This window comes from Miniopterus schreibersii (genome assembly GCF_964146895.1).
Source record: "Miniopterus schreibersii genome assembly, chromosome: 14".
Lineage (NCBI taxonomy): Eukaryota > Metazoa > Chordata > Mammalia > Chiroptera > Miniopteridae > Miniopterus > Miniopterus schreibersii.
Genome location: NC_138114.1, coordinates 11,765,345 through 11,778,175, shown reverse-complemented (window position 1 = coordinate 11,778,175; position 12,831 = coordinate 11,765,345). Strand labels below are relative to the sequence as shown.

Here is a 12,831-nt window from a genome sequence, read left to right as displayed (position 1 = left end):
CCTTTCCTCTCTCTGAAATCAATAAAGATATATTTAAAAAAAAAAAATTAAAAAAAATGAATTGCTCAAGATTCCCCAGGGGCTTGATGTTGTCCCTTAGAGGAGCCATTCTGAGGATTCTGGTCTTAAGGGACCCCTGCCTGGATTTTCTCCTGGTGGCCACAGGGGACACTGCTGGAAGCCAGGGGGAACTGAGAGCAGGAAGAAGATGGTTGGCAGATGGCCTCAGATGCCTCGCAGTCCAGGGGGAGAGAGCCCCCCTCGGCCTGCCCTCAGCTGTGGAGGAACCTTGCTTGCTTTCCCTGAGGCTCACCTGTCAGGCTTTTGGTGCCCAACGCACCTATTCCCCAAGCGAAGGCTGCTCCAGCAGGTTGAGCCACCAGAGACCTGCGTGCACGCCCTCCAATGTCTGCACCCCTGTTTCCCTTTCCCAGGGGTCAGGAAACCTCTCCTTTTTGCAAAGATTTTATTTTTCCCATTTTCCTGACAAGGCTCTTGACTCTATTCAGCCCCCATCCCACCCCACGTCGTCCAGTTCGTTAGCCAGTATTTATTGGTCTCCTACGTGGCCTTTTCTGTCCCTGCAGTCTCACCTCTTGTCCCTCCCTACGAGAGCCTCCCTCTAGCCAGGCTGACCCGTGCCAGGAGGGAGCCCGCACTCCCTCTTGCTCTGGGCCTCTTGCCCTGAGCTTCCTCTGCCTACAATGCCCTCTGTTTGGCCTCTCTTGGTTGACCCCTGTGTGCCCACCAGGCATCAGCTTAGAGGGCCTTCTCGAGGGGACTTCTCTGCCTGGAGCCCCACAGCATCCTGTGAACACCCCGCCACAGCTCCCCTCACCATTTGCTGGCCTGTTCCCCTACTGGACAGTAAGGTCTCTGCGGGCAGAGGCTGTGTCTTGCTCACTGCTGTTTCCACACCCCTAGCACCAGCCTGGCAGCCAGCTGATATGGTGCCCTGTGAAAATTAGAAAAAGGCGCCCATTCCTCAAGACTCTGAATTGCCATCTGCCGGAGAACTGTTACACCATCTGCACAAGCCTACGCTGATCATGTGGTGACTGCACCCCCTGCAGTCGTGCAGTGCACAGCTTGGTCCCGCGTAGCACAGAGCTGGCACAAAGTAGGCACTAAATGCAACTGTGCTGCATGAATGTGCGCACCCTGCCCCAGCGTGTCATTAAAGTGTTACAAACCCTGCCTCTCGCAATGACGAGCCTGGTTGCATTTCTGGAGCTAGGTGACTGCTCCCAGAGATTCTGCCCAGGGGAAAACCAGCTCCTGGCGTATCTTCAGTGTTAGAGAACCGAGCTGGAGCTTCAGGCGCAGAGAAGGACATGATTCCAGGACAGCCTGGCAGGTTCGGCGGCCCTTGGACAAAGGATGGTAAGACCCAGAGGAGTGAAAACTTGTCCTGGGCTAGACCGAGAGTCGGGAGCCACACCAAGCAGAATGCTCACCACCCCACCCTCCAGCTGGTTTGATGTGGGTGAGGTTGGCCTCCAGGCACTGTGAGTTCTGGGTTTCTTATTGAGCAGGGGGGTCCTAGCCGGCAATACTGGAGAGCAAGGTCTCAGTTCTGAGTGGTGACCCCAGGCCAGACAGGCGTGGGTGCGTCCCTATGACAGGAGGGCGGAGCTGGAAGGGTCCTTTCCTTCTGATGGCAGATGAGAGACAGAGGGACTGAGGCGGGCGCACAGCTGGGCACACATCTGGCTGATGGTGATGTGCGGCTGTGCTCTGGCCTCTTGATTCTCAGTCTGGTGCTCATCAAACTGGAGTGGTACAGAATGCTCTTTTTTTTTTTCTTTTATTGAGGTAAAATATACAACTTAAAATTTACCATTTAAAGTGTACAGCTCAGTGGCACTGGGCACACTTACACTGTGCTGCCATCATCACCATCTCCAGAACTTTTTCATCTCCCCAAACTGAAACTCTGTTCTCATTAAATGTTAACTCCCCACCCTCCCTCCCCTCAGCCTCTGGCAGCCACCGTCCTACCTTCCGCCGTGTGAATGTAACCACTCCAAGGACAACGGTGGAATATAAAAGAATCATGCCCTGATTCGTCCTTTGTGTCTGACTTTCTCACTGAACAGTGTCCTCGAGGTTCATCCGCGATGCATGGTTATCTGAGGTCTGTCGAACTCCCTTTCTTTCTGAGGCTGAACAATACTCCACCGTAGGTACAGACCTCACTGTATCTGCTCACCCATCCATGGACGTTTTGCTTCCACTTCTTGGCTATTGTGAATAGCACTGCTGTGAACATGTGTGTACAAATATTTGTTCGAGTCCCTGCTTTCGGTACTTTTGGGTGCATATCCAGAGTGGAATTGCTGGATCACAGGGCGATCGTATGTTTAATTTTTTATGGAACTGCTGTACCGATTTCCACAGCAGCTGCACCATTTTACATTCCCACCACAATACACGGGGGTTCCAATTTCTCTGCCTCCTGGCCAACACTTGTTGCTTTCTGTTTTTTACTAAGACATTTTTTTTGTAATAGCCATTCTAATGGATGTGAAGTGTCTCATTGTGGTTGGTCCATTTTTTTAGTAAATAATTTCAGCCTTCCTTCTGAAGTCTTCAGTGTTTTCATGCTATCTCAGTCGTCTTTATGTATTTCTGTGAGATGAGGTTTACTTTCCCTTTGAGAGATGGAGAAAGGAGGTGCGGGAGCCTACCTTAGAAGGGCAGGGTCGTGGCCCCCTCTGTTCTGCGTGCAAAGCGGGCCCTGGCTGTGCCTGCTGGACAGCCTGTGGGGAGTCCTCCTGGCCAGAGCGTGGGCTGTGGGACGGAGCAGAAAGTGACTTGGTTTGAGCCCTCACCTCCAAGTGGGCCCTTCAGGCCACGAGGACGGTCCAATACTTGCCGGCTCAGGGCAAACGCTGCTTGTGGCTGCTCCTAGTATGGCTCCTAGTATTAGTTTTGGCTGTTTTCGCTGGGTGAGATGAAACAATACTCCATGAATTCTGGTTTCTCATGGCAGATTCATGGAATACAGTCTGAATCCTTCCCAGATTCTGAGGAGGAACTAAAAACAATCTTTTAAGATTTTGAGTGTAATTTAAGGGAAGCTATTTATAAATTGTCCCAGGGCAGATTCCATGTGGTGCACTAACAAGGGTGCCCCCTCCTGGACTGGCCAAGAACTGTTTTTGCCTCCGTTTTGGATTTAGCAATGCCAGGGCATATGAAAATAAAAATTTTAGTTAACTTACCATGGTGCCTACTGATTCTAAGCGGTTTATGTTATTAGCTCTCCTAATCCTGATAACAACCTTATGAAGTAGTGACTATTATTATCTCCATTTTTCTTATGAGGAAATGGAGGCCCAGGGTGATTAAGTAACTTGTTCAATGTCACACAGCTGGTAAATGACCCTGGGATCTGCACGTAGGCAGCCTGCCTCCACACATTGGAGATCTGAAGAAAGGGCCAGATTCAGAGGCCTGTTTTAATAAGACGTTGCTCTTCGAAAACATTTTATAGTTTATAGTGTTTCTATATGTTTCATTTAATCTTTATAATAACTCAGTGGGGCAGACACCCATGTCATTCTTACTTTGACAGAGGTGGAAACTGAGGCCTGGAGACATCCAGAGGCTTTCTTAGGAAAGCAGCTGTGGGGTGTTGGCGAGGATGAGAGAAAAGGGAACCTTTGTGCGGTATGGAGGTTCCTCAAAAAATTAAAAATAAAACTACCATATGGTCCAGCAGTTTTCTGGGTATATATCCAAAGGAAATGAAAATAGGATATTGAAAAGATATCTGTAGTCTCATGTTCATTGGCATTACTCATAATAACCAAAGCATGGAAACAACCTAAGTGTCCAACAGTGGATGAATAAAGATGTGGAACACACACACGTGTGTGCACACACACATGCACACACATGTGCACACACACACACGTGCACATGCACACACACGTGTGCACACAAACCCTGTAATATTACTCAGCGACGAGAAAGAAGGAAATCTTACCATTTGCGACAACATGGGTGGACCTTGAGGTTCTTATGCTGAGTGAGATAAATCAGACAGATTTATCTGTATGTTCTCATGTATATGTGGAGTCTAAAAAACCCACACTCATAGAAACAGAGCCGAATGGTGGTTCTGAGGGGCTGGAGGTGGTGGAGGAACTGGGGAGATGTTGGTCAGAAGGTGCCAACTTGCAGTTAAAAGATGAATAAATTTGGGAGACCCAATACACAGCATGGGATTATAGTGAACAAAACTGTATTATATACTAGAAAGTTGCTAAGAGACTGGATCTTAAATGTGCTCATCACAAAAGTGAAATGATAATGATGTGATGTGATGGAGGTGTTAGCTAGTGCTAGGTGGCAACCATTAAACTATATAAATGTAGCAAACCAACACATGTACACCTTCACCTTACACAATGTTATATGTCAATCATATCTCAAAAAAAACACAGAATGTAGAAAAAGAAAGTTGCCTGACTCCACATCAACCTCTTTCCCACACTCTGGGCTGGGTGGCAGGGCTGGCTGTGCCAAGGCCAAGACAGAGATCCTGCTCCCTGTTTGCAGCATCTCAGTGCCCTCGGGGCTGCTGCCTGGCATTTATGAGCTGCCCCGGCTGCCCACACACAGCAGTTCATCTTGGTCGGTGAACACAGATGCACAGAGGAGAGTTTGCAGAAGGCAGTGTGTGTGCGGGGAGCTTGGTGGGGCCAGAGACCAGGGGAGGAGCTCATAGCCCTATTGGGCTGGGGAAGAAAGTGGGGTGAGTGGGACACTTCTTAAGGACCAAGGGGTTGCCCTTTGTCCTGTGTGCAGTGGGAGCCACTGGAGGCTTTTGAGGAAGATGATGGTGGGATTAGCGCTGGCTGTAGGAGGCTGGGCCTAGTCTCTGTGTGAGCAATGACTCAGGGCCTCCCCTGGCTGAGTTCCACACACTGTCTTCCCAGTCTGAGGATGACTTCCTTCTGCAACCTGTCTGTCTGTCCCTGAGTGCTGCTATCTCTTAGGGGCTGTAAACTCTCAAAGGCCAGATGGTTCTGTGCTCAGTTTGCAGCCTGCTGACTGCAGAGTCCATAATGGGCCTGGGCCCTGCCTGAGCCTCTCACCACACGCATGGAGGGCATTGCGGCGTCCTGGGATCGGGAACTCACAAACACGCCGACTGGGCACTGAACTAGGTCTCCTCTCAGGGATGGCTTCCTCCCTCTTCTCCCTGGAAAGCTCCTGTTGACATATCCAGACCCAGTCAGGCGCTCCCTCTCCGGTGATGGCTTCCGGCGCCCTTGACACATGTGGGCCCCACTGCTCCTGAAATCCAACAGCACTGGATTCATTGTGTTGGAGACACTTATTTGTCTCACTTTCCCAGCTAGGCCAAGGGAGGCTCTTTGTTCTCTGTATCCAACACGGGCTCGGCCTGGTTCAATACTTAATTGGGCACAGTCACCCGAGGATGTGTATCGCCTGCTGCCTGACACATATGTGTTCTAGACACTAGACACAGCAATGGACAGACCACAGAAAATTCCCCACCGGCCCTCGCGGAGCCCACAGGCCACTGCAGCCTCTGCCTGCGGCCCCACTTGCATACTTACTAGCTGAGGGACAGACTCCACGCTGCCTGCCTGGTGCCGGGGATGTTATGTTTCAAGGAGGGGCTTTGGTGACTTGAGACTGGGAGTGTTTTCTTTCAGGACCAGGGCTGTTGACCTTGTACCCTCCAAATGGAGCACAGTTGTGACACGGGTAGGTTGGGTGCTTGCTGCACATGCACTGAACGGAGCTGGAGTAGAAATGTGAGGGTAGGTTTTCACCCCAGAGGGAAGGTGGCCGCTTGGGCCCGGGCTCACTGGTCATGAGCGATGAGAACACAGCCAGCTCCTAGAGTTCTCCACAGAAGGACTGGATTTTAGAGGAGATAGGGGCCTGACAAGATGCAATCAGACTACAAAACAGTTGCTTTTAATTACAGACCTTGCCCCCAACAGGTTTTGTTGCCTCTCATGGCATTTTCCAGTTCACCTTTCGAGCTTTAGGAGCAGTGACACACAGATGGCTTTTCAAGGCCACTTGGCTGAGACAGGGCCCTGCCCCGAGGAGCAGGAAAGGCTGGAAGGCTGGGGAGAGGGGCATCTTGGAGGTTTGGAGTCTGTGGAGTGACAGGGCCAGCAAAGAATCTTCTCCCCCTCCTCTCAACACACTCACCCACCAGCTGTCAAGCCCACAGGAAACTAATGAGAAAGGCCCAGAACAGGGACACCAGTGTTTCTTTCCAACAACGCATCCTGGGAGCAGCAAGGATGGCCCCTGGCCCTGCTCGGTCACTGACCCCGCGGGCAAGTCGCGGTCCCTCCTCGGGCCTCAGTTTCCTCGTGAGTCCTGGGACTCTGGGTGAGACCCGGTGGCTCCCAGCCCAGTGCTGGTTTGCTCAGTGTCTGGCCTGGGCCGTGGCTCTAGGGGAACACGCTCTTTGTCCGTTTCCAGTGCGTCGGTCCAAGGCCGCTGACGAGGAGAGGAGGCGCCGAGCCCAGCGCGCCCGGGATGAGTACCGGCGCCTTTCGCTACTTGCCATCCAGAAGGGCACCGTCGCAGGCCTCAGCTTCATGTTCTCAGAGCTTGGCCAGAGCCATGAGCAGGAGGCCAGACTCTACCACCACTTTCCGGGCCCGGGGCCGCCGCTACCCCTCACGGGGCCTGTCAGGTGGGTCTGGTGGGGGTGGGGGCTCTGCATGGGGAGGCCTGGCTGGGGACAGGGCCTTGGATGGGGCATGGGGCACTGGGCATCCAGTCCTGGTTCTGCTCCAACTTGCTGTGAAATTTGGGGCTAGTCATTTTCCCTGTGTGGGTCTCAGTGTCCCAATCTGTGGAATGGGGCAGGAGCAGGGAAGGGGGGGGGGATTGGAGATCTCTAATAACCCTGGAGTTCTGGGAGTCTTAACCTGGGTTTCATATTCCTTGGAGAATCTAAAGGAAGCCGTGTACCCTCTTCCCCCCAAAATGTGCATATACAAATTCCCCCAAATGTTTGCATATAATTTCAAGCGCTTTAAAGCCCGCAGGCCCCAGGTTAAGAACTTGTAATAGAAGACCTCAAGTGGATTAAATACAGCCCAGTGGCCTGGAAACCAGGCTGCCTGCCTCTGCAACCACAGGCAGTGTGGGTGCATCCTGGGCTCTGATAGTAGCTTTGCAGATGAGTGTGGTGGGATGCTGGGGGCTCACACACGCTGGAGTCACTGCAGGGGTTTGGCAAGGGCACTTAGGTGACTGTCCATGACTGTCAGGACTGAGGGTGAGTGGTTTCCTGGAGCCCCTCCGCCTCCTGCCTGTGCCCTCCCAAGGCCAGCGCCAAGTTTTGTGCCCCATTATTGCTGAGCAGCTGCCTCCCCCAGTGAGGGTGCCAAGGCTGGATGGTGAGAGCCTGCGGGCTCCCTGAACCGCAGTTGATCTCCCAGATGATGGGGAGCTGAGTTCTGCTTTAATCGGGATTTAGGATTATTCATACCCCCCTCTCCCTCTCCCTGCAGTCTAGGGAGAGCTGACCATGTCTGAATTTCTTCCTTTCTTTCCTTCTTTCTTTTTCCTTCCTTGTCACTTATGTGATGCACAAACCAGAAAGTTTAAAAAGACACATGGAGAAAAGACCAATTCCCATCCTTGCCCACCATCTACTCAGTTTCCTCTTTCCCCAAGGGAACTATTGTTCTAGGTTTGTGTCTGCCCACTTCCTTTTTGTAACTGTCAACATAAAAAGTCATATCCCCTCTGTTTTTTTTTTTGCATTAAAGTTTGCATATTCTACACAGGGTTCTGCATTGTGATTTTTTTCCATTTATATTTTGGAAATCTTTTCATATCAATTCTTAGCTACTTATTTATTTTTATTTAGTTTTGTTTTTATAACTGCATAGTACCCTTTGCAAGGATGTGCTATAATTTACTCATCTGAAAAATCTATGAATGAAATTAGTGCTGTTGGAAATCTTTGGTCATTACCAACAACGGCCTTAATGAATAACCCTGTAGACGTTAATTTTGTACATGTACCGTATCACCTACAAGAGAAATTGCCCAAGTGGGATCCCGGGGTAAGGACTGGGCATTCCCGGTGTTGAGAGTTACCTCAGCCTGCTCCTCACAGGGTGGCACCAGCAAACACTGTCACCCCCCAGCCTTGTCAAGAGTATGTTGTCAAACTCCTGCTCTGTGTGAGAAATAAGGTCTCCGTGAGAGTTTAGAATTGCGCTCCTGTTCATGAGCGAGGTTCAGTGTTTGCCTGTGGAAGGACCATTGGCATTTCCACATCTGCCTGTTCTTTCCTCGGTTCCTTTCTTTTCCTCACCCCCCATTTCTAGGAACTCTTTGATTAGGGAAGGGGATCTTTTTGTTTGTGATAGATATTTTTTTTTCTGTTTGCCGCTTGGCTCCTGACCTTTGCGATGAAGTGTTCTGTCATGCAGGCATTCTTGATTTTTACGAGGTCACATTTTCTTTCATGTTTCCTGGCTCTGGAGACATAGTTAGAAAAGCCTTCCTGGCATTTCCCAGGAAAATGATAATTTGTCATTTTAGAGGAAACAGAAGATTTGTCCTTCAGGCCCACGTGGTGGAGCCGCGTGGCCTGTGGTGCAGCCGGGCTCCAGGCTGGCTCCCCGTAGTCCTCAGTAGGGGAGCAGCGCCCGCCACAGTGAGCCCAGTGAGCCCTCCAGGGGGACAGGGGCCATGCAGGTGGAGTGGCGGGCCCAGCGCCTGGAGAGGTCTTGCCTCAGCCTCCCTCCTCAGCCTCAGCCCTGCGGCACCGGCACTGGCCGGCACACGGTCATCTGTCGTCTGGCTGTGCTGGGGGCCAGACACACACTATTGCGAGGCTCTGGCCAGGTGGCTTCTTGGAGCAGCATCCTAGCATTTATGTTCTGGTGAATTGGATTCTCTGCTCAGAAACAGAGGGGTGGGGGTGAACACATAGTTCTTGCTGTTATTTATAATCTCCTCTTGCCTTCTAAGGAAAACGAGTCCCAGAAACCAGAGGAGTTTTTCCCTTGAGCAGTTGTTTATTGGGGATGCAAGTGCAAAGGAAGAGGCTGGGCAGGGCTGCGGTGTGCTGTGTCATAAAGACGCCAGGCCTCTGAGGTCACTGAGAGGGGGACCCCAAAGTGTGGATTAGTAGGAGCGAAGCTGGTGGGGGGAGGTGCAGAAGAGCCCAGGGAAGCAGCGGGGGAAACACGGTGTTTAGAGAACAAACCCGCTGCCAGTGGCTGTAAGCCACGTGATGGGACCTCACCTCTGTCTTTCTGTGACAACTTTCCTAACATCACACTGATCGCTGCTGTGTGTGTGTGTGAGTGATTCGTTTAGGGCGAGTAAAAACACGAGCTCATTCCGGGGTTTGCAAGGGAGTGCTGAACTCTGCATCAAAGTGTGGGTGCAGGGCAAATACAGAACACAGTTCATTCGTAAAGAGTGATGAGGACAGTGGTGGATTCTGAATGCATTGCTATTAAGTGGACGGCAATGACAGAGTGAGAATTTCCCAGGCCGTTCAAGCCGGGCCGAAGGCCTGCTCTTCAGCTGCTGTGCTTTCACGTGGGTATAATCACAGGTTAATGCAATGGGACCTCCCTACATATTAATTCACAGATACCTGGTGTGTGCCTGTTACGTGTCACATGCGTCGAACTCCATCTGTGCTTTCTGTCAGTGTAGCTCCGATATGACAGGGTCCTATGTCGCCCAGTCTTTATGTGCATTCAAGAACCACAGATCAGACACAAACACAATTAAAATCTTGGCTTGTTTGTGAGAAAATATAAAAAATGTGTAATTCATTACTCATAATTCTTCAAGTGCCTCTCTCATCTCACTCCCAGGATCTTCAGCCTCTCACTAGATCCCTGTCAAATCTCTCAGCAGCCAGCCAGCGCTGTGCTCTGTCCCCCATCCTCTGTCCCCCATCCTCTGTCCCCCCCTTTCCTCTGCCCTTAGCCCTTTATTTTTTGGTGGGGAATCTCAGCCACAGCCACAGCAAATTGGGGTACTCTGGTCTCTCTCTGGCCACCGTCCTGATTCTGCCTCACAAAACATGAAAGGAGTGAGCTGGCGAAGGCGCGTGTCCCCGGAGAAGGCCGGGGAAGGGACCACGCTGCCCAGGGGCACCACCAGAATTCTCCGTAGTGGGTTGTGGGATGAGGGATGGAGGACACTCCCGTTGCATTAGGATTCCTCCTTGTGGATGCTCGTGTTTACACCTGGCCGTCCCGGAGGGAAAATGTGCCTTTTCTCTCCCTCGGACACCCTCGCCTGTCCTCTGTTCTACTCCCACCTCCGTGGTTTGTTTCAAAGCAAGTGGTGACAGTTTTCTCTGGGGAAAATTAATAACAGCTTGTATATTATAATCTGCAAAGTGTCTTCAAGGACCCGGACTTAATTCATCCTCTCTGCAGGCGTGAGTGTGTGCACCACGCTTATTCTTTCTTCTTAAATTGATTTTTAGAGAGAGAGGAAGGGAGAGGGAGAGAGAGAAACATCGATGATCTGCTGCCTCCTGCACGCCCCCTACCAGGGATGGAGCCCCAAACCGGGGCATGTGCCCTGACCAGGAATCAATCTTTCGGTGCACAGAACGGTGCCCACCCCACTGAGCCCCCGGCCAGGGCTGCTTACTCATTCTTACGGGGCCTCCCTCCCAGCCCCCTCTCCCCTGCTCCCCACTCCCTCTCCCTCTCCCTCCTTCCCTTCCTCCCGCCCCCGCCCTCCCTCCACCCCTCCGCCCTGACTCTCCCTACTCCCCCTCTCTTCTCAGCAGGGCTTGGGAGCGGCCTCTGCGTCCTGTCTCCAGAGAAGTCATAGTCCGCTGGTTCAAGGAGGAGCAGCTGCCTCGCCAGGCTGGCTTCGAGAGGAACACCAAGTCCATCGCCCCCTGGTTCCACGGTAGGACAGCTGGCTGGGTCTCGGGGCAGACACCTTCCACATCTGCCTCTCTTTCTGAGACTGGGAAGGAGGTTCTGAGGGACTGTTGTAATCAGGGGAGTAAAGGACTTTCGACTGCTAATTTCACTTTCCCCACAAAGATGGGCCAGTCTCTCAGGCGTAAGAATCCGCTCTCCTGGCTCGCCCGGTGACACTGGAGTGGACAGAGGTCCCGTGTCTGTCATTTACTTGTGCATTGAGTGTGCTGAGTTCAAGGCACAAGTTCTGATCTCCCCAGGGCATGTGCTGAAACAGTGATCTTTTTTGAGGCCCTAGGAGACCAAGGCATGACATCTCTGGGCAGGAGCCCAGGAGGCTGGAGGCACCGGGCATACTGAATGCGCGCTCCCTCTTCCTGCTGGGAGGGGATGAACACGACTCTTGCCCACTGCTCTCACCTTACAGCCTCCTTGGCCACCAAGGGCTCCTCAGAAGCGTGTTCTCTGTGCTCACAAGACAATGAGCTCTCAGCGGGCCCGCATCTTGATGTCTGAGCCTGCATCCCCAGACCCGGCCGTGACCTGGCACACAGCAGGCTCTGAGCAAATGCTTGTTGATTAAGTGACAGAATGGCTGCCGAGGAGGTGAGAGTTATCCAAACACAGAACCTTAGGGCTGGGAGGCTCCTGGAAGTATTTCGTTGCTTCATTTTTACAGATAAGAAAGGTCTGGAGAGGGGAAGAAGTTTTTATAAGGTCACAAAAAAGCTTGTAAAGTCGTGTTCAAGAATACACCTCATAGCTCATGACCAGTTCTGTGATCTGAACATGTAGAAGACTCGAACAGGGAAACAGGATTGTGATTCCAGCAGAGACTTGCTGCAGGGAAATAGAAGGGGCCACTGGCCATCACACCCTCTATCAGTTAGTGGTTGCTGTGTAAAAAATTACCCCCAAACTCAGTAGCTTAAAACAAATAAGCATTTATTATTTATTTATGAGTTTCTGAATCAACTAGTCAGTTCTTCTGGAATGGGCCAGCCTCAGATGACCTGAGCTGAGCTTGCTCATGTGTCACCAGACAGTTGGCAGGTCAGCTGGGGCTGGCTTATCCACAATAAACTCCTCTGAGACAGCTCCTCTCTGCTCTATATGGTCTCTTGTTGTCTAGCAGCCCAGCCAGACTGTCAGTTTCTTTGGCTAAGTTGCATCTTGGCCTTGCTACCTGAGTCTCCCTTCCTCATCAGGGTTGAGCCCAGGTTTGCCTGAGGACTCTTCTGGTCAGAATTGATCTCTGCTGCCACAATTAGTATCCATCTTACCTTTACCCGCCTCTGCTTCCGATCTGCTGGCCTCCTGGAAGCTTGACTGGCCTCCACATAGCCCTTCATTTCCCCTGCATTTGTCCTACTTCCTGGCCAGCTTCCAGGTGTTCTCATTTCCATCCAGATGGAGGGATGAACCCAGTCTCGTGGGAGGCACTGGAGACTCTGGGGTCTTGAGAGCTATTAGGGAGGCCCTCACAGGCAAGCTCTGGATGTGGCTCTAGCTCCAGGAAAGGCAGCTGGAGTGATTAGAAGAAATCATGCAGGGGAGTACAAGGCCATTTTCACCTTCATTCCCACCTCCAGGAGCCCATAGAGTTCGTGAACTATGAAGTGCAGACAGTAAGCACACCCTACAGATGGGATGACTGAGGCAGCACTGTCAAGGGATTGCCCAAGGACACAAAGGTCACAGAGCACCACCAGCCTGCAAGAGTGTCCTCACTGGTCCGTCTCTTTCACTCTGGCCCCTGTTCAAATCATCCTCTGCACAGCATCCTGAGACTCTTTTTAATGTGAATCAGGTCCTGTCACTCCCTGCTTAATACCCCCACTTACCTTTGCACTTGCAATAAACTTCAAACTCCATGCTGGGGCCC

At 51.6% G+C, this 12,831-nt stretch overlaps 1 protein-coding gene across 3 annotated transcripts in view; it reads left to right on the top strand.

Moving 5' to 3' along the window:
• The window catches only part of SH2D4B (SH2 domain containing 4B), a gene marked incomplete at its 5' end in the record, with an annotated part of 76,064 nt that overhangs the window by 39,241 nt on the left and 23,992 nt on the right, over window positions 1-12,831 (top strand). For 2 of the 3 annotated variants that reach the window (XM_081158130.1, XM_081158129.1), the window contains 2 exons: window positions 6,487-6,703; window positions 10,805-10,929. In XM_081158130.1, coding sequence (XP_081014256.1) covers window positions 6,487-6,703; window positions 10,805-10,929 — 342 coding nt within the window. Of the gene's footprint in view, window positions 1-6,486; window positions 6,704-10,801; window positions 10,930-12,831 lie in introns of all 3 variants that reach the window. The other variant, XM_081158128.1, reaches the window with a different exon arrangement.